General features: G+C 39.0%; 2 protein-coding genes across 3 annotated transcripts in view; both read left to right on the top strand.

Annotated features, from left to right (window-relative positions):
- The window catches only part of LOC308418739 (C-type lectin domain family 4 member A-like), a 50,727-nt gene extending 34,483 nt beyond the window's left edge, over positions 1 to 16,244 (top strand). The window contains exons 5-6 of one of the 2 annotated variants that reach the window (XM_080914218.1): positions 7,223 to 7,289; positions 15,897 to 16,244. In XM_080914218.1, the coding sequence (XP_080770344.1) occupies positions 7,223 to 7,289; positions 15,897 to 15,949 (120 nt within the window). In that variant the 3' untranslated portion in view covers positions 15,950 to 16,244. Of the gene's footprint in view, positions 1 to 7,176; positions 7,290 to 15,896 lie in introns of both variants that reach the window. The other variant, XM_080914217.1, reaches the window with a different exon arrangement.
- Positions 1 to 19,714, top strand: part of LOC308418741 (C-type lectin domain family 4 member A-like) — a gene marked incomplete at both ends in the record, with an annotated part of 244,876 nt that overhangs the window by 121,645 nt on the left and 103,517 nt on the right. The gene's annotated exons all lie outside the window — the stretch shown is intronic.

Here is a 19,714-nt window from a genome sequence, read left to right as displayed (position 1 = left end):
TTTGTGAAAACTTTTAGCAGCCTCTAGAGGCAAAGACATGGCTATAGCAATCATTTTTGTAGCCCTGTCTGCCAAATCATTGCCTTGAGTCATAGGTCCTGGCAATCCAGAATGAGCTCTAATGTGAGTAATATAAAAGGGTGATCTTCTGGCTAGAAGGCAGTTTTGAATTTGCGCAAAAATTGAGGCAACTCTGCTAGACGGTTTAATAATGCCAGCCACCTCAAGCAGATTGACAGCATTAACAACATAAGATGAATCAGACACTATATTTATAGGTTCTGAGAAACGTTGTAAGACCTCAAGAACCACTAGACATTCTACCACTTGTGGAGAGGCTTCTGTATACTGCCTCGAATAGACCTGCCCATTAACCACAAAAGCCCCCAGTCCGGTCTTGGAACCGTCAGTATAAATAACTAACCCTTCTTTTAGGGGACTACAGGACGTTACTTTGGGAAAAACTACAGGTTGAGTTAAAGTAAACTGTAAAATTGGATGTTTTGGGTAATGATTATCTATTTTACCTGAAAAGGAAGTGACTAAGATAGCCCAATCATTCGAAGTGGCAGCAAGAGTGGAAACCTGCATGGCATTATAGGGAACAATTAGCAACTGTGGTTCAGTGCCAAAATGTGTGATGGCAGATTTTAGTCCCCTCAGCGCCAATTGTGCCACAGCATCTGGATACCAGTCAATTATTTTAGCTGGCGAGGCATTAGGATGTACCCACAATAATGGTCCTTGTTGCCAAAGCACAGCAGTAGGGAGTCTGTTCGTTTTAAAAACACATAATGAAAAAGGTTTATCATAATCTATGCAAACCAATTGTGCATCTTGTATAGCTTCTTCTACCAACTGTAACGCTCTTTCTGCTTGCGGGGTCAAACTTCTAGGTGAGGAGACATGAGAATCTCCTTCTAGAATATCAAATAAGGGTTTAAGTTCAGCAGAAGGAATCTTAAGAAAAGATCTAAGCCAATTGATGTCTCCCAGTAATTTTTGAAAATCATTAAGAGTGTGGAGGTGATCTCTTCTTATCTCGAGCTTTTGAGGGACAATCTTATCAGGGAATACCACAGACCCTAGAAATTGACCGGTATCAGAAATCTGGACCTTTTCTGTGGCAATATATAGGCCCTTACTTTTTAGGGCCTGTAACAATATAGGAAATTCCTCTTTTAAAATCATCAAATTTTTGTGGCATAATGCAAGACGCACCTGTCTCTTTACTCTCTCTGTGAGGAATGAGAAGGCTTTCAAAGGTGCGTGTGTCTCATAAGGAGGAGGGGCTGTTGGTAAAGGAGGTGCTGTTGGAACGGCTAATGGCGCACGCAGAGGTCTGCGCCGCTCATCAGGATGATACCTTTCTTCCTCATATCTAGCAGCTTCTTTATCTATCTCTGCTTCTTCTTTTGGGTCTAAGCCTTCTCGCTCATAATCATCATCTGAAGTCTTGGGGCTATCAATGTTAAGAGCCTCAAAGTCTTCTACAGGGTACAAGCTGACTCCCCTTTTCTTAATATTAGAGGGCATAAGGGAATGAAAATCTGAAGGTTTGTGGGTAACAACTCTCCCGCTGTACAGCGTACCTGGAGGTCCTTTTTCCTTAGGGGGAAAATATCTTTTCCTGCGTGCGCCCATCCTCTCGCTCTGTTCGGCTTCTGATAGTCTATCCTGGACTTCACTCAATACCTCTTGCCCTGCAGCGACAGCGGGCCTACAACTCTCATCTCTTAAACAATTTTGTACCATCATCCAAATGGCCATGGTCCCGGGCCTGAGGTCTCCGGCATTCTGCGCACAGTCTAATTCTCTACCCATTTTTTTCCATGAGGCTGGTGAGAGAGACCCAGAGACCGCAAACCAAGGCGCAGCACGCTCTACCTCTTTTACGAAACGCTGCAAGATGCGGGTGGGCAATTCTAAATCTCTCTGCTTAAGAATTGACTGCAGGGCTGTAACAGTCGAGTGTGAAGAGCCCATCACAGCGATGTAATGCCCGCGGCTTATTTGCGTGGTGGCACAAAGTGAAACTGAAAGGCAAGTCTCAGCGCGTTCCGCTTTTTTTTTTTTTTATCTACAAAGACTTATGGAACGCAGGGGTGCCCCGGCTTATCTACGTCTAACTTAAGCACAAAATTAACATCAGCCCCGTTGGACACAAGAGGAAATTAAGAGGAAGAGAATAAAAACTGCACTGACGAAGACCAGAGCCTCTACGGACCCTTCCCACGGCCGTGGAAGATTTAAACCAAATTAAAGAAAGATCTAGGATCAGACATACCTTGCCGAACTTATCTCCCCGCAGTTCTCGATCCTCTCTGCCCAAAGACAAAGGGTCTTCTGTGGTGCAGACGATGGAGTGGTCGAGTTCCCGGGTTTCGGCACCAGATGTCCCACGCAACCGTCTCGCCTGCAAAAACGACGCGGCACACGAAATAGGATCCTTCTGCGGTAAACTTTAATGCTCTCGAGAACCAGCACTTGCTACACGTGACGAAGAAGATGAAGAAGACCAAGAAGATGAACAAGATGAACAAGATGAACGAGACCAACGAGAGACCCGAACTATCTAGCCCGTCCCCTTATAAAGGGATCAGTCCTTGCCTTGGACGCGGAGCCCCCTGATTGGTTGAAACTCATCAGGCCCTATGATGTCATGGGAGAGGCAGAGCTCAAGGAGTGGAAAGTTATCCAGCACGTGCGCACATGGTTTGTTTACTGCTAACTCCAGCCGGATGTCAGCGCCATCTTGTAATGGAGAATGTGCAGGCAGCGCCCCACAAAACTGACCCTGTATCCCAGGGATGAAGCCTACTTGATCATGGTGAATGATCATTTTGATGTGTTCTTGGATTCGGTTTGCAAGGATTTTGTTGAGTATTTTTGCATCAATATTCATAAAGGTGATTGGTCTGAAGTTCTCTTTTCTTGTACAGTCTTTGTGTGATTTTTAAATGAGGGTTATTTTGGCTTCGAAGAATGAGTTGGGTAATGTTTAATATGACTCTATTTTGTGGAATAGTTTGGAGAGTATTTATATTAGGTTGTCAATAAATGTCTGATAGAATTCTGCAATGAACCCATCTGGTACTAAGCTTTTTTTGGTTAGGAGGCTTTTGATGACTGCTTCTATTTCTTTAGATGTAATGGGATTATTTAGGTGGTTTACTTTGTCTAGTTTAACTTTAGTATCTGGTATCTGTCTATGAATTCATCCATTTCCTCCAGATTTACCAGCTTTGTTGATTATAGGCTTTTGTGGTAGGATAAGACGATTTCTTGAATTTCCTCAGTTCCAGTTGTTATTTCTCCATTTTCATTTCTGATATTGTTAATTTGGATACTCGCTCTTTGTCCCCTAGTTATTCTGACTAAGGGGTTAGCTATCTTGTTAATGTTCTCAAAGAACCAGCTCTAGGTTTTTTTTTTTTTTTTTTTGATTTTTTGAATGGTTCTTTTGTTTCTATTTGGTCAATTTCTGCTCTGAGTTTGATTATTCCTTGTTGTCTACTCCTTTTGGGTGTATCTTCTTCCTTTTGTTCTATAGCTTTCAGCTGTGCTGTCATGTTGCTAGTGTATGGTCTCTCCAGTTTCTTTTTAGAGGCACTCAGAGCTTTGAGGTTTTCTCTTAGTAATGCTTTCATTGCATCTCATAGGTTTGGGTATGTTGTGCTTTCATTGTCACTGAATTTTAGAAAGTCTTGCATTTCTTTCTTTTTTTCTTCTTTGACCATGCTATCATTTAGTAGAGCATTGTTCAGCTTCCATGTGTTTATGGGTTTTTTATTGTCTTTGTTGTTATTAAAGACCAGCCTTAGTCCATGGTGATTTGATAGGATGCATGAGAGTACTTCGATCTTCTTATATCTATTGAGGTTTGTTTTGTGACCAACTATATGGTCAGTTTTGGAGAAGGTGCCGTGAGTTGCTGAGAACAAGTTGTATTCTTTTGTTTTAGGGTGAAATGTTCTATAGATGGCTATTAATTCCAATCGGTTCATAACCTCTGTTAGTTTCACTGGGTCCTTGTTCAGTTTATGCTTCCATGATCTGTCCATTGATGAGAGTGGGGTGTTGAAATCTCTCACTCTTATTGTGTGTGGTGCAATGTATTTCTTGAGCTTTAGTAGGGCTTCTTTCATGAATATTGGTGCTCTTGTAATTGGCGCATATATGTTAAGCATTGAGAGTTCCTCCTGATATGTGTTCCCTGTAATGAGTAAAAAGTGTCCTTCCTTATATTTTTTGATAACGTTTGGCTGAAAATCTACTTTTTTGATATTAGAATGTCTTCTCCAGCTTGTTTCTTGGAGCCGTTTGCTTGGACTTTTTTTTTTTTTTCATCTTTTTACTCTGAGATAGTGTCTGTCTTTGTCTCTGAGATGACTTTCCTGTATGCACCAAAATGCTGGATTCTGTTTATGTATCCATTTTGATAGCCTATGTCTCTTTTGGGAAATTGAGTCAACTTTTGTTAACAGATATTAAGGAATAGTGGTTGCTGATTCCTGCTTTTCTTTTTTGTTTGTTTGTTTTTGCGGTAAATATATCTGTGTGTCTTCCCTCTTTTGGTTTTCTTGCTTAGTTATTTTCTTGTTTTGTCTAGGATGTGGTTTCTCTCCTTGTGTTCGGTTTTCCACCTACTATTCTTTGTAGGGCTATATTTGTGGTCAGATATTGTGTAAATTTAGTTTTTTTCTGGATTATCTTGTTCTCTCCATTTATGGTAATTGAGAGTTTTGCTGGGTATAGCAGCCTGGGCTGACATTTGTGTTTTCTTAGGATCTGTATGATGTCTGTCCAGGATCTTTTAGCTTTCATAGTGTTTGTTGAGAAGTCGGGTGTAATTCTGATTTGTCTGCCTTTATATCTTACATGACCTTTTCCCCTTACTGCTCTTAGTATTCTTTCTTTGTTTTTTATACTTGGCATTGTGACTATTATGTGTCAGGAAGAATTTCTTTTCTTGTCCACTCTATTTTGAGTTCTGTAGGCTTCTTTTATGCTCATGATCATATCATTTTTAAGTGTATGAAAGTTTCCTTCTACAATTTTGTTGAAGATATTTACTGTGACTCTTCCTTGATATTCTTTGCCCTCTTCTATTCCTATTATTTTTAGGTTTGGTCTTCTCATTGTGTCGTGTATCTTGACATTTTGGATTAGGAAGTTTTTGGTTTTTGGTTCTTCTCTAAATGCTTTGTCTATGTTTTCAATGTTGTCTTCAGTCCTGAGATTTTCTCTTTCATCTCTTGTCTGTTGTAAATGGTTGCATTTGTGGCTCCTGATTTCTTTTTTAGGTTTTCCACCTCCAGGGTTCTTTATTTTTGTGTTTTCTTTATTGTTTCTCTTTTCATTTTCAATTCCTTTATCTCTTTTGTTGTGTTTTCCTGTAGTTCTTTGATTTCTTTAATTGTTTTTTGTGATTCCTCTTTAAAAGTTTCTATTTGTTTATGGTTTTCCTCTTGTACTTGTTTAAGAGAGTTATTCTTGCTCTTCTCAAAAATCTCCATCATCATCTTGAGGTATGATTTCAGGTCTGAGTCTTCTTTTTCTGGAGTGTTTGGCAATCCCCTGCTTGCTGTGGTTGGAGATCTGGGTTCTGATATTTCCAGCTTGTCTTGGTTTCCATTGCCTAAGTTTGTTCATTTTCTTCCTGCCATCTTGTTGTCTGTGATTATATGTGGTCTTGTGGTCAGTGATTGGTACCTGTCTCTCCCGTGGACCTGACGGTCTGTGGGTTCAGCAAGAAAACCGCTTATGAGTGTTTAGCTTTAGCTGGGCAAGCAGTGATTTCTGGTAGCAGTGATTCATCTGTGATTTTCGGGCTCAGGTGTGGGAGTTCTTGTGAGGTTCTTCTGGTAGCTCAGCCCTATGCCCACAGGTCCTGAGTACTACTGGCAGGGACCTGGCTCTTTCTCTAGGCCATAATGGGCCCTTTTCCCAATGTCCCAGTATTTTCTGCTCTCTGAGGACTTTCGATGTGCTCTCCCTGGGCCTATGTGTCAGACCCTCCTCTGGTCCAGGTGTAAGAGGTTCTGTAGAATTGAACTTTAAATGTTGCCTTTCCCGGGAAAATCCTGGCTCCCACTGACAAGGACTTGTGTCTTACTGTGGGCCCGTGTGTCTAGACTTTGAACCAGGGCTTTTTGAGTTATCTCGAGTTCCTATGCCAGAGTTCCTGCTCCACTGAACCAACCGGAGTGCCTCATTTTCCACATGCTCCGCCTAGCCCTTTCTGCATTTTGGTTACTCACAGTGCAGTCTCACCAGGACTGTGTCTCTGGATCTCTGCTGTTCCCTGTCTTGTTTTTACTTTATTATTTTTATTTCCATTTTTATAACCTGGTTGTTTCTGTTTAATTCCTTCACCTGTTTCGTTGTGCTTTCCTGTAATACCTTAAGGCATTTTTACATTTTCTGTTTAATAGCTTGTACTTATTCCCTTGTGTTCTCCTCTATTTCTTTATAGGAGTTATTCATGCCCTCCTTGAAGCCCTGTACCATCATCTTGAAGCATGATTTTAATTTCAAATCTTGTTTTTCTGGTTTGTTGTGATATCCACTACCTGCTGTGATGAGAGAACTGTGTTCTGATCTTTCCAGGTTTTCTTGATTTCTATTGCCTAGTTTTTTGTGCTTGCCTCTTGCCATATTGTCTGTGATGCTAGTTGATTTTGTTGTCTCTGACTGGAGCTTGTCTCTCCTGTGGGCCTATGGGCCTGTGGGTTTAGGATTTAGAGTGCTTCTGGGTGCTCAGCTCTTTGTGGGCAGGCTATGTGTCTGATAGCAGTGGGTTAGGTATAGCTCTTGGTGCAGATGGAGGGTAGAAGTGTCCCATCCCAGGCAGCACTCTTATACTTATGCTCTGGGTAGTCAGTGGAGAGAAAAGTGGGGTCTCATCCATCAGTTCAGCACCAAGAGTGCTCCTGACTGCTCTGCTCTCTTTGTGCAGGCTGTGAGCCGCCACCCCCCCCCCTTGCCATTTTTATTTCTAGGTCTTGGACCATTTTGTTAAAGTCCTTTACCTGCTTGTTTGTATTTTCCTGCACATTAAAACCCTCTATCTTTTGGTCATTGAAGTCATTTTTTAAAGCTTTTATAAAAATTGTATAACAGGACAAAGTCACTTATTCCAGGCATACAGCAATATATTTTTTTTCTTTTTAGGATTTCCTCAAAAAGAACCTGAAGACTCAAAATGCTTATTTTATAGGACTCCTGGATACTGGCCATCGACAATGGCAGTGGGTCGATCAGACACCTTACCATAAGAGTGTCAAGTGAGTCTAGAGTCCTTTACCAGGACGAAAATTTAAGGCATTCAAGCTATAGGTTATAAAACTGAAATAACTCACTCCTGGTATAACTGCTGGGGATGGAGTAACTTTTACTTCCTTATTTATTCTTCACCTGACTCCTATGGAGTACATGTTATTGATTTCCCAGTTGAGATGAGGTGTATATTGTCCTGAAGCTGTTTGTTTTAGGGTTTGGGTTAAGTACCCAGTCAATGTCTTTAAACAGAGATGCGTTTTATTATACATTCAACGTCTCATCTATATCCTTAAAATAGGATTTAATTCAATTTTATTTATGTGTATATATGTAGACCTCTGTAAGTTTTGCCATATGTATTTGGGCATCCATGGAGCTTCTAAACAGGTGTTGGGTCTCTTGGAGCTGGTGTTACAAGTGGTGTATAACTTCACCAATATAGCTTCTGGGAACAGAACTCTTATGTTTTCTGGAATCTAGTTTGATTGAGAAAAAGCATTTTACAAAATACAACACCCATGTTAAAAATATTAGAAAGATAAGGAGTTTAAGGCCCATACCTAAATATAATGAAATCAATTTAATCCAAATAGCCAATGTCAAATTAAATGTAGAGATACTTGAAGCACTTCCACTAAAATTGGGGACACTATGTCCACTCTCCCTGTATATATTCAATATAGTACTCAAAGTTCTAGCTAGAACAATAAGACAACAAGAACAGATCAAGGGAATACAGATTGGCCCTGAAGAAGCAAGGGTATCACTACTTTCAGATCATACAATAATATACATAGGGGACCCCAAAAATTCTACCAGAAAAGGCTTACAGCTGAAAAACAACTCCAGAAAAGTGGCTGGATATAAAATTATCTCAAATAAGTCAGTAGCCTTCCTTTATACAATAGATAAACAGGCTGAAAAAAAATTAGGGAAACAACTCTCATCATAATGGCCACAATTAATATAAAATATCTAGAGGTAACTCTAAGCAAACAAGTGAAATATCTGTATAACAGTAACTTCAGGACTCTCAAGAAGAAAATTGAAAATCTCAGAAAATAGAGAGATTTCCCCCATGCTCATGGATCAGAAGAATTTACATAGTAAAAATGGCCATCTTACCAAAGGCAATATACCCTTTAAAATAGTCACAAACAATATGAAATATCTTGGTGTGACTCTAACTAAGCAAGTAAAGGACCTGCATGACAAGAACTTCAAATTTCTGAAGAAGAAAATTGAGGAAGATCTCAGAAGATGAAAAGATCTCCCACGCTCATGGATTGGAAGGATCAACATTGTAAAAATGGCCATCTTACCAAAAGAAATCTACAGATTCAATGCAATCCCCATCAAAATTCCAACCCAATTCCTCATAGAGTTGGAAAGAGCAATGTTCAATTTCATCTGGAAGAACAAAAAAACCTATAAAAGTAAAATCCATCCTCAACAACAAGTAAACATCTGTGAGAATCACCATCCCTGAGCTCAAGCTATATTACAAGGCAATTGTGCTGAAAACTGTATGGTACTGATACAGAGATAGGCATGTGGATCAATGGAATAGAATAGATGATCCAGAAATGAACCCTCACATATAAGGTCAATGGATTTTTGACAAAGGAGCCGTAAACATTCAATGAAAAAAGAACAGCCTCTTCAACAAATTGTGTTGGTCCAACTGGCACTCAGCATGCAGAAGAATGAAAATAGACACTTTCTTATCTCCTTGTACAAAGCTCAAGAGTAAGTGGATCAAAGATCTCCACATTAAACCAAGTATACTGAAACTATTAGATGAGAAAGTAGGGAAAACCTTAAAACTCATAGTCATAGGGGAAAATTTTCTAAACAGAACAATAATGGCTTGTGCTCTAAGGTCAAAAATCAACAAATGGGGCTTAATGAGATTGCAAAGTTTCTGTAAGGATAAGGACACTGTCAAGAAAGCAAACCAGCAGCCAACAGATTGGGAAAAGATTTTTACCACCCCCCACATCAGATAGAGGCCTAATATCCAAGGTATACAAAGAACCCAAGGAGTTAAACATCAGAGAATCAAACAATCCTATTAAAAATGGGGTTGAGCTAAACAAAAAGTTCTCATTTGAGAAATATCGAATTGCTGAGAAACATCTAAGGAAGTGCTTGACATCCTTAGTCACCAGGGAAATGCAAATCAAAACAACCCTGAGATTCCACTTTACACCAGTCAGAATGGTTAAGATCAAAAATTCAGATGACAGCAGATGCTGGCAAGGATGTGAAGAAAGAGGAACACTTCTCCACTGTTGGTGGGGTTGTAAACTGATACAACCACTCTGAAAATCAGTCTGCCGGTTCTTCAGAAAATTCGACATAGTACTACCTGAAGACCCAGTTATTCCACTTCTGGGCATATACCCCAGCGACGCTCCCACATACAACAAAGGCACATGCACAAAAATGTTCATAGCAGCCCTATTTATAATAGCCAGAAGCTGGAAAGAACCCAGATGTTCTTCTCTAGATGAATGGATATCAAAATTGTGGTATATTTACACATTGGAGAACTACTCAGCTATCAGAAACACTGACTTTATGAAATTACTAATAAAATGGATGCATCTAGAGAATATCATCCTGAGTGAGGTAACCCAGTCACAAAAGAACAGACATAATATGCAGTCACTGTTAATTGGATACTAACCCCAGAAAGCTCTGAACACCCCAGAAGCAATTCACAGACTATATCAAACTCAAGAGAAACAAAATCCAAAAGTAAAAGCAGGCCCCAGTCTTTTTCTTGGGAAAAAATAAATGTATAGCATCCTCTCAGAGTGTGCTATACCTGGACATCAAATCATTAATAATACAAAAGCTAAGATAATTTACTTGTGTCATTTTTTTTTTTTTGGTATTTACAGATCATTATGCTTAACCTATACCCAATAAGAAATCTGTTTCCATGTTATGTTCTCTCATACATGTACTTATGCTTATGGTAATTAGTGAGATTCTATGCATGCTATCAAACCTCTAAAAGAATTAAATACTGATAAATTTGTTCATATAATGTTATGCCAAAATGCCTTTAAAATATGTCAATGTATTCCTCTTTTTAAAAAATATAAAGCAGTAAGAAAAAAAATCTTACTAATTACCATAAGCATAAAGTACATGTAAAACCAAACATAATATGGAAATAGTCAAAGTTTTTATGAAAATAGTCAAATAGTCAAAGTGTGTATAGGTTAAACATAATGATTTTTAAATATCAAAAATTGCCACAAAGTTATCTTCTTAGCTCCTGATTTATTAATGATTAAAAAACAATTCTTTTTTTTAAAAAAAAACCTTTATTTTACAAAACAAAGGTAAATGTACAGATTTTAAACATTTTTTGCTTAAAATTATACATTTTTGTCAGTACTTTTATTTCAGATTTTGAAATGATTTTTACATAAAACTATATGAATATATTTTTTAGTCAGTACTTGATTTTTTTAAAGGTTTGATAGTATGCATTGAAAACTTAATAGTTATAATGAGCGTAAAGTACATGTAAAAGAAAATGTAACATGGAAATAGTCAAAGTTTTCTTGTTTTATAAATTTTTTTGTTTTGTTTTGTTTTCTTTATTTCTTGGACTTAATACAGTCTGTGAGTTGTTTCTGGGGGAGTGCAAGCCTCTGGGGTTAGCACCCCACTATCAGTGACTGCATATATGTCTGTTCTTTTGTGACTGGGTTATCTCACTCAGGATGATATTCTCTAGATGCAGCCATTTTCTTAAGAATTTGGTTAAATCATTGTTTCTGGTGGCTGAGTAGTATTCCATTGTGTAAATGTACCACAATTTTTCTATCCATTCATCTTCTGAAGGACATCTGGGTTCTTTCCAGCTTCTGGCTATTATAAATAGAGCTGCTATGAACATTGTAGTGCATATATCTTTGTTGTGTATTAAAGTATCTCTGGGGTATATGCCCAGAAGTGGAATAGCTGGGTCTTCACGTAGTACTATATCCAATTTTCTGAGGTATCGGCAGACTGATTTCTAGAGTGGTTGTATTAGTTTGCAACCCCACCAACAGTGGAGAAGTATTCCTCTTTCTCGGCAGCCTCAACAGCATCTGCTGTCATCTGAGTTTTGGATCTTGGGCAATCTGACTGGTGTGAAGTGGAATCTCAGGGTTGTTTTGATTTGCATTTCCCTGATGGCTAAGGATGATGAGCACTTCCTCAGATGTTTCTCGGCCATTCGGTCTTCCTCAAATGAGAATGTTTTGTTTAGCTCTGTACCCCATTTTTTAATAGGGTTATTTGATTCTCTGGTGTCTAGCTTTTTGAGTTTCTTGTATACCTTGGATATTAGGCCTCTATCTGATGTGGTGTTGGTAAAGATCTTTTCCCATTCTGTTGGTTGCCGTTTTGTTTTCTTGACAATGTCCTTAGTCTTACAGAAACTTTGAAATCTCATTACGTCCCATTTGTTAATTTTTGACCTTAGAGCTTGAGCCATTGGTGTTTTGTTCAGGAAATTTTCTCCTGTGCCTATGTGTTCTAAGGTTTTCCCTACTTTCTCATCTAATAGTTTCAGTGTATCTGTTTTAATGTGGAGATCTTTGATCCACTTACACTTGAGCTTTGTACAAGGAGATAAGAAAGGGTCTATTTTGACTCTTTTGCATGCTGAGTGCCAGTTGGACCAGCACCATTTGTTGAGTAGGCTGTCCTTTTTCTATTGAATTTTTACGGCTCCTTTGTGAAAAATCAGGTGATCATATACATGAGGGCTCATTTCTGGATCTTCTATTCTATTCTATTGATCCACATGCCTATTTCTGTACCAATACCATGCAGTTTTCAGCACTTTTATTGCCTTGTAATATAGCTTGAGGTCAGGGATAGTGATTCCCGCAAATGTTTTTTTGTTGTTGAGGATGGATTTCGCTATTCTCGATCTTTTGTTATTCCATATAAAATTGCACATTGATCTTTCCAATTCCATGAAGAACTGGGTTGGAATTTTGATGGGGATTGCATTGAATTTGTAGATTGCTTTTGTAGGATGGCCATTTTTAAGATGTTGATTTTTCCAATCCATGAGCATGGGAGATCTTTCCATTTTCTGAGATCCTCCTCAATTTCTTTCTTTAGAGGTTTGAAGTTCTTTTTGTACAGGTCCTTCACTTGCTTATTTAGAGTCACACCAAGGTATTTCATAGTTTTTGTAACGATTGTGAAGGGTACCTTTTCCCTAATTTCTTTCTCCACCTGTTTTTCCTTTGAGTATAGAAAGGCTCCTGATTTGTTTGAGTTAATTTTGTATTCAGCCACTTTGCTGAACTTGTTTATCATATGTAGGAGTTCCCTGGTGGAATTTTTGGGGTCACCCAAGTACACTATCATGTCATCGGCAAAGAGTGATGTTTTTATCTCTTCCTTTCCGATTTGTATCCCCTTGATCTCCTTTTGCTGTCTAATTGCTCCAGCCAGGACTTCCAGTACTATGTTGAATAGGTAGGGGGAGAGTGGGCAGCCTTGTCGAGTCCCTGATTTATTGGGATTGCTTCAAGTTTTTCGCCATCATGTTTGATGTTGGCTGTTGGTTTGCTGTCTATTGCTTTTATTATGTTTAAGTATGGACCTTGGATTCCTGTTCTTTCCAGGACTTTTAACATGAAGTGGTGTTAGATTTTGTCAAATGCTTTTTCAGTATCTAGTGAGATGACCATGTGATTTTGATCTTTGAGTTTGTTTATATGGTGGATTATGTTGATGGATTTCCTTATATTAAACCATCCCTACATCCCAGGGATGTAGAAAACAATTCTTAGCAATAAAAAAATGGCTGGAAAATCACCATCCCTGATCTCAAGCTATACTACAGAACTATAGTTCTAAAAACTGCATGGCATTTGTATAGAGACAAACACAGTGATCAATGGAATAGAATAAAAGACTCAGAAATAAAAGTGCCATTGATCTTTTACAAAAGTGCCAAAAATATACAATGGAAAAGAACAAGCATCTTAAATGAGTGGTGCAGATCTAACTGGCAGTCTGTATGTTGAAAAATTAAAATAGATCCATACTTGTCTCCTTACATAAAGCTCAAGTCTAAGTGGATCAAGGACCTCAATGTAAAACCAGATGCACTGAATGTAATGAAGAGAAAATGGGAAAGAGCCTTCAAATCATAGGAATGGGGAAAATTTCCTAAACAGAATTCTAATGGCTCATGCTCTAAGATCAAGAACTGAAAAATGAGACCGAATAAAACTAAAAAAACTTCTGTAAGCAAAGGACATTGTTAATAGGACAAATCAGCAACCTACAGCCTGGAACACAAACTTCACTTACCCCACATCCAATAGAGGCATAATATCTAAAGAATTCAAGAAGCTAACCACCAAAACACCAAACACCCCAATCAAAAAATGGAATATAGAACTAAACAGAGAATTCACAACAGAGGAATCTTGAATGGCTGAAAATCACTTAAAGAAATTCTCAAAGTTCTTAGTGATCAGGGACATGCAAATCAAAACAATCCTGAGATTCAGTCTTACTCCAATCAGAATGGCCAAGATGAAAACTTCAGGCAATAGCACATGCTAGTGAAGAGGGGGAGAAAGAGTAACACTCCTCCATTGCTGGTGCGATTGTAAACTGATACAACCACTCTGGAAATAAATCTGAAGATTCCTCAGAAAGTTAGAAAAAAATTTACCTGAAGATCCAGGTATACCATTCTTGCATATATACCCAAAAATATGCCTCATTTTATGTTCACATTAGCCTTGTTTGTGAGACAAAAGCTGGAAAAAACTAGCTGTCTCACAACAGAAAAATGAATAAAGAAAATGTTGTTCATTTACACAATGAAATAACACTCAGCTATTAAGAACAAGTAGATCTTAAATTTTTCAGGCAAATGTAAGAAACTATATAATATTATTCTAAGTGACGTATCTCAGACCCCAAATGACATGCATAATATGTACTCACTAATAAGTGAATATTTTAAATAAAAAGTACAGATTATTGATGATATAGTCCACAGAACTCAAAAATATTAACAGCCAAAGATCCCAAGTGAGGATGCCTCAGTCCCATTCAGGAGGGAAAAAAGAAAAAAGTCACAGAATCACAGGAAGGGAATCGAAGGACCTGTGTGGGAAAGGGGAGAAGGAGGGGGAGAGGAGAAAAAAAGACTGAAACCGTGAAGATCAGCAGAAAGCATGAAAACTGGCAACCTTGAGAGGTAGAAGTTTGGGGAGATACTCCAGAATGTACCAGAGACCTGGGATCTGAGAGGTTTTCAGGACTCAAAGGAACAGACCTTAAATAAATAGGCCCTATAGTGGGGTTCAGGAACTTGTAGAGCACACCTCAAGCAGAAAGACAGGGCATCAAGTGAGGCATGGGATTGCCATTCTACAGTAAAAAACTCTGGTCCATAATTCTGTCTAAAAGAACGGCAGGGATAAAAATAGAGAATAGCCTGCGGAAAAGAATGTCCAGAGATAGACCCAAAGTGGGATCCAGATCAAGGGGTAGTAGTGGTGGGCAAAGCCTGAAACTATTACTGAGGCTATGAAGTGCTCACAAAAAGGAACCTATCATGCCTGCTCTTTGAAAAACCAAACAAGTGCTGAAAGAGTCAGATGCACATATTTACAGCAACAATGGACAGAAGCCACTGACCCTTGTGGTTGAAATGGGAAAAAGCTAGAAGAAACTGAGGAGGGTGACCCTGTAAGATGACCAGCAGACTCAATTAACCATGATCCCTGAGATCTCTCAGACACTGAACTACTAACCAGGCATCATACACCTGCTGATGTGAAGCCCCCACACATAGACAGCAGAGGACTCTCAGGTCTGGGTTTAGACAGAGAAGATGCACTTAAACCTTAAGAGACTTGAGGCCCCAGAGAGAGAGGGTGGGGTGGTGGGTACATCCTCTTTGAGACAGGTGGGGGTGGGGGAGGAGGTATGGGATGTAGAACAGTCAGAGGGTGGAACAGAATGGGGATTAAATCTGGAGTGCAAAAAACAATGATTAAATAGAATAAAAAACTATAAAAATGTTTACTATGTTCCCTTATTTTATTGTAATATTTGTTGTTCAAAATAAACAAGAATGAGGTTATTGTTCTGAATTTTCAGGGAAGAAAGCTAGGAATTTACAGTTTTAGTGGATTGGTTCTTGACAGATATGTGGAGATTATCTGGAGGTCAGCTAGTTCTCTAGTCTCTAATATAGTTCTGCTATAAAATGGAAGAGAATGATATTAATACTTGAGAATAAGGAGAGCATTTTTCAGTGTATAAATAATCACCATTTGTTACTTGTCCCCTGGTAGACCTAGGGACAAGAAATAGTAGCTTCTGGATATGTGTTGGGAGATGAGTTAAGTATCACATGGATATTACATTAAGTGCTATTGGCCTTGTTATCATGGGAAATATCAGATGTGCGTGATGAAGAACATGTGATTTGTGCATACTTGACTCTGACCTCTACATACTCCAATCTCAACCTCAGGCTTGCTTCTTCTCTTTAAACATTTTTTTTAAAAAAAACACCCTGATGCTCTCTTTTTTTTCCCTTTCAGATTCTGGCACAAAGGTGAGCCCAACAGTGAGAACGAACAATGTGTTATTTTAAGTAGTCCACGTCAAGAATGGGGCTGGAATGATATTCCTTGCCATGAAAAACAGAATTCAATTTGTCAGATGAAGAGAATATACTTATGAATCAAGCATTTTTCATGGCCTTGGAAGCGAATTGCTATCCACCATAACATAGCTACCTGTTCTTCACAGAATTTCTGTAGGCAGCACATGGTTATGCATATGAAAACAGTGGACCACATATATAATTGCATATTCTTACTCTTTCACAAACAATCTTTTTTATAGTATTTTCCATGTATCAGTGACTACTTAGGGACCATTTTGTGCACACGAGGAGCTTTGCTGACAACTCCTCAAGTTTTCGTTAACTCACACAATTATGTGCTATGTATTTTTTCTTTCTATCTGACATTTAAAAAATATTACTTCGGCTTTGTTGACATGAATTTGAGAAATAAAATTCTATACACTTAAGATATAATGTCTGGCTTTATATATCTTTTATGGAGAAATGATTATCCAACACAGCTTAACAGCACCTTTATTTATTTAATACAGTTGACTCTATGTGTATGTGTGTGGTTTGTGTGTTTGTGTTTATGTGTTTGTGTGTGTGTGTGCTTGTGTGTTAAGAACACTTACAATCACTTCCAGTTTTTGCCTGCTCCCAGATCTGACATTGTACTACAGCTCTTTATTCCCAGATCCCACTGGGAGCTAGGTGGTTCCCCAGAAGTGCTGAAACCTGAGAGCACTGGAGAGACCACCACCCTTGCTCAAATTCTTGTGCTAAGAGGAACCTTCCTGGAGCAGGGGAATAGTGTGGGACAGGATCCTTCTGGTTTCTGCCTGAATCCGGAGATGACCCTGTGCTACAACTCTCTTTACCCAGACCCTTTTGGGAGTGAGCTGGTCTCCACAAAGTAATGAAACACCTGAGAGCACAGGTAAGACCACCCCTACTTCTCTGTGAGTCCCCTCAAAAAGTAGGTGGTTGGGAGGACTTTCCAGAATGTACCAGAGACCTGGGATGTAGGAAACTCTCAGGACTCACAGCAGGGAACCCTGGAAAAAATGGCCTACAGTAGAGAGGGAACTTGTAGAGCCCACCTCCAGCAGAAAGACAGAGCATCAACTGAGGGATGGAGTTGCTATCTCACAGTCAAAGCTTTGACCCATAATTGTTCCTTTCTGAAAGAGCTGAAGGGGTGGAAATGGAGAAGAGTCTGAGGACAAGAAGGTCCATGGACAGGCCCAAAGTGGGATCCAGCTGAAGTCAAGGCCCCAAAGCCTGACATCATTACTGAGACTATTGAGCACTCACAAAAAGAAACCTATCATGACTGTCCTTCAATAGACCAAACAAGCAGCTGAAATAGTCAGATGCAGATATTTACCCCCAACAATGGACAGAACTGCTGACTCCTGTGGTTGAATTAGAGAAAAGCTGGAGGAAGCTGTTGAGGAGGGTCACCTGTAAGAGAACCAGCAGTCTCAATTAACCCGGACCACCAAGATCTCTCAGAAAGCATATCACTAACCAGGCAGCATACACCAGTTGATATGAGGCCCCCAACACATATTCAGGATAGGGTTCTCGGGTCTGGGTTTAGTCAGAGAAGATGTGCCCACCACTCAAGAGATTGATCTTGTGGGATGGGTGTGGTAGAGACATCCTCTTGGAGACAGTGGGTACAGAGATGAGAGGAATGGAATGTAAAAATGTAGGAAGGTGGACCAAGAGGAAAATAAAATCTTGAAAATAAAATAAAATAAAATAAATGTAAAAAAAAGGAAGTGAAAGCAGAGATGGTCTTCTAACTTGGAAGTCATAGATTTAAATGATATCATATTCCCATTACTATGAGCCAATGTCATTAAAACCTAACAGAATATTCTGCTATCCCTCTATCTTCTAAAGTCTGATGTATGAATAAAACCATGATACATTTTAAGAGCTGAGAGAAAGTTTGTAGTAAGTTGGTAGTGTATATTAGTCCTTAGTAGCTTCTTTAACATAAGACATTATGTTTCCTACTCTAATTTTCTGAGGTAAATATTCTCTTCACTTTTAGAACATTTTTATTATTCATGTCAATGGTTTTTTGAAAGTGTGCTATTTTTCCTCTTTTTGGCTGGCTGGCTCCTAACTGAGACGGAACTATTACACTTGCACAACAAGCTTTAAAGACATAACAACTGAGCAGCATTACTCTATTTTAATCCTGTAAACTAATTCTGCTTTCCCCTAGACAAAATCTCTAAGGTAGTTGCATTTTATAGTTTTCTCTGCTTTTGTTTGTTTTCTGTGATCTCTCATGGACTCTTTCCTCCTGGCCAACCCCCTCTTCTTTTCTCTCTCTATTCTCCTACCCTGACTGGGATGAGGTCCAGACCATTTTGTCCTGCCCAGTTATTGGCTAATTAGCATTTATTGTCAAATTATAGAATAAATGGTAAGTCGTGCTTACACAACATTGAGTCGGGAGATTAGAATGAGGATTGCAACCAGGAGGGGGCATAGAAATCAATATTTGAAATACACTGAGCACATTAAATTGTGCCTACACTTTTATGTTCATGATTCTTAGCTTCTGACTTTTTGTTGTGCCCTGAATATCTTAACAGCCTGCTCAGATTTTATTAGTTGTGGTTTGTCCCTGTTGGATAATACAAATTCCTCTACCTTGTCACTTAGCTCAGAAATTCTGTTTCTTCACACTAGTCAAAATGGCTAAGATCAAAAATTCAGGTAATAGCAGATGCTGGCAAGGATGTGGAGAAAGAGGAACATTCCTTCATTGTTAGTGAGATTGAAAGCTGGAGGAACCATTCTGGAAACCAGTATGGCAGTTTCTCAGAAAATCGGACATAGTCCTACCTGAGGACCTAGCTATACCACTCCTGGATATACTCAAAAATGCTTCAACATATAACAAAGTTGCTCCACTATGTTCTTAGTAGCCTTACTTATAATAGCCAGAAGCTGGAAAAAAACCCAGATTTCCTTAAACAGAGGAATAGATACTACAAATGTGGTAATTTACACATTAGAGTACTACTCAGCTATTAAAAAATAAAGACTTCATAAAATTTCAGGCAAATAGATGGAACTAGAAAATATCATCCAGTTTGAGATAACCACAAAAGAACACAGTTGGCATGCAGTCAGTGATAATTTGATATTAGCCCCAAAGCTTGGAATAACCAACATACAATCCACACACCACATGAAGCTGTAGGATATGAAAGACCAAAGAGTAGATGCTTCAGTCCTTTCAAGAAGGGGGAACAAAATACTCATGGTAGCAAATACGAAGTTTGGAGCAGACACTGATGGAAAGGCAATCCAGAGACTGCCCCACCTGGGATCCAACCCATATACAGGCACCAAATCCAGACAATATTGCTGATGCCAAGAAGTACAAGCTGACAGAACCTGATATAGCTGTCTCCCAAAAGGCTCTGCCAGAACATGGCAAATATAGAGTTGGATGCTTGCATCCAAACATTAAACTGAGAATGGAATCCATAATGAAAGAGTTAGAGAAAGAATTGAAGAAGTTGAAGGGGTTTACAAACCCACAAAAACATCAATACCAACCAACCAGAGCTCCTAGGGTCTGAACCACTATCCAATAAGTATACAAGAATAGACTCATGGTTCCATCTGCACATGTAGCAGAAGATAGCCTTGTTGGGCATCAGCAGGAGGAGAAGCCCTTGGTACATCCAAGGCTCAATGGCCCAGTGTAGGGGAATGTCATGGCAGGGAGGTTGGAGGGGGTGGGTGGTT

This window comes from Micromys minutus, assembly GCF_963924665.1.
Source record: "Micromys minutus genome assembly, chromosome: 3".
In the NCBI taxonomy this organism is placed as follows: Eukaryota; Metazoa; Chordata; class Mammalia; order Rodentia; family Muridae; genus Micromys; species Micromys minutus.
Note: the sequence above shows the minus strand (reverse complement) of the source record. Positions and strands in the feature narration are given on the sequence as shown.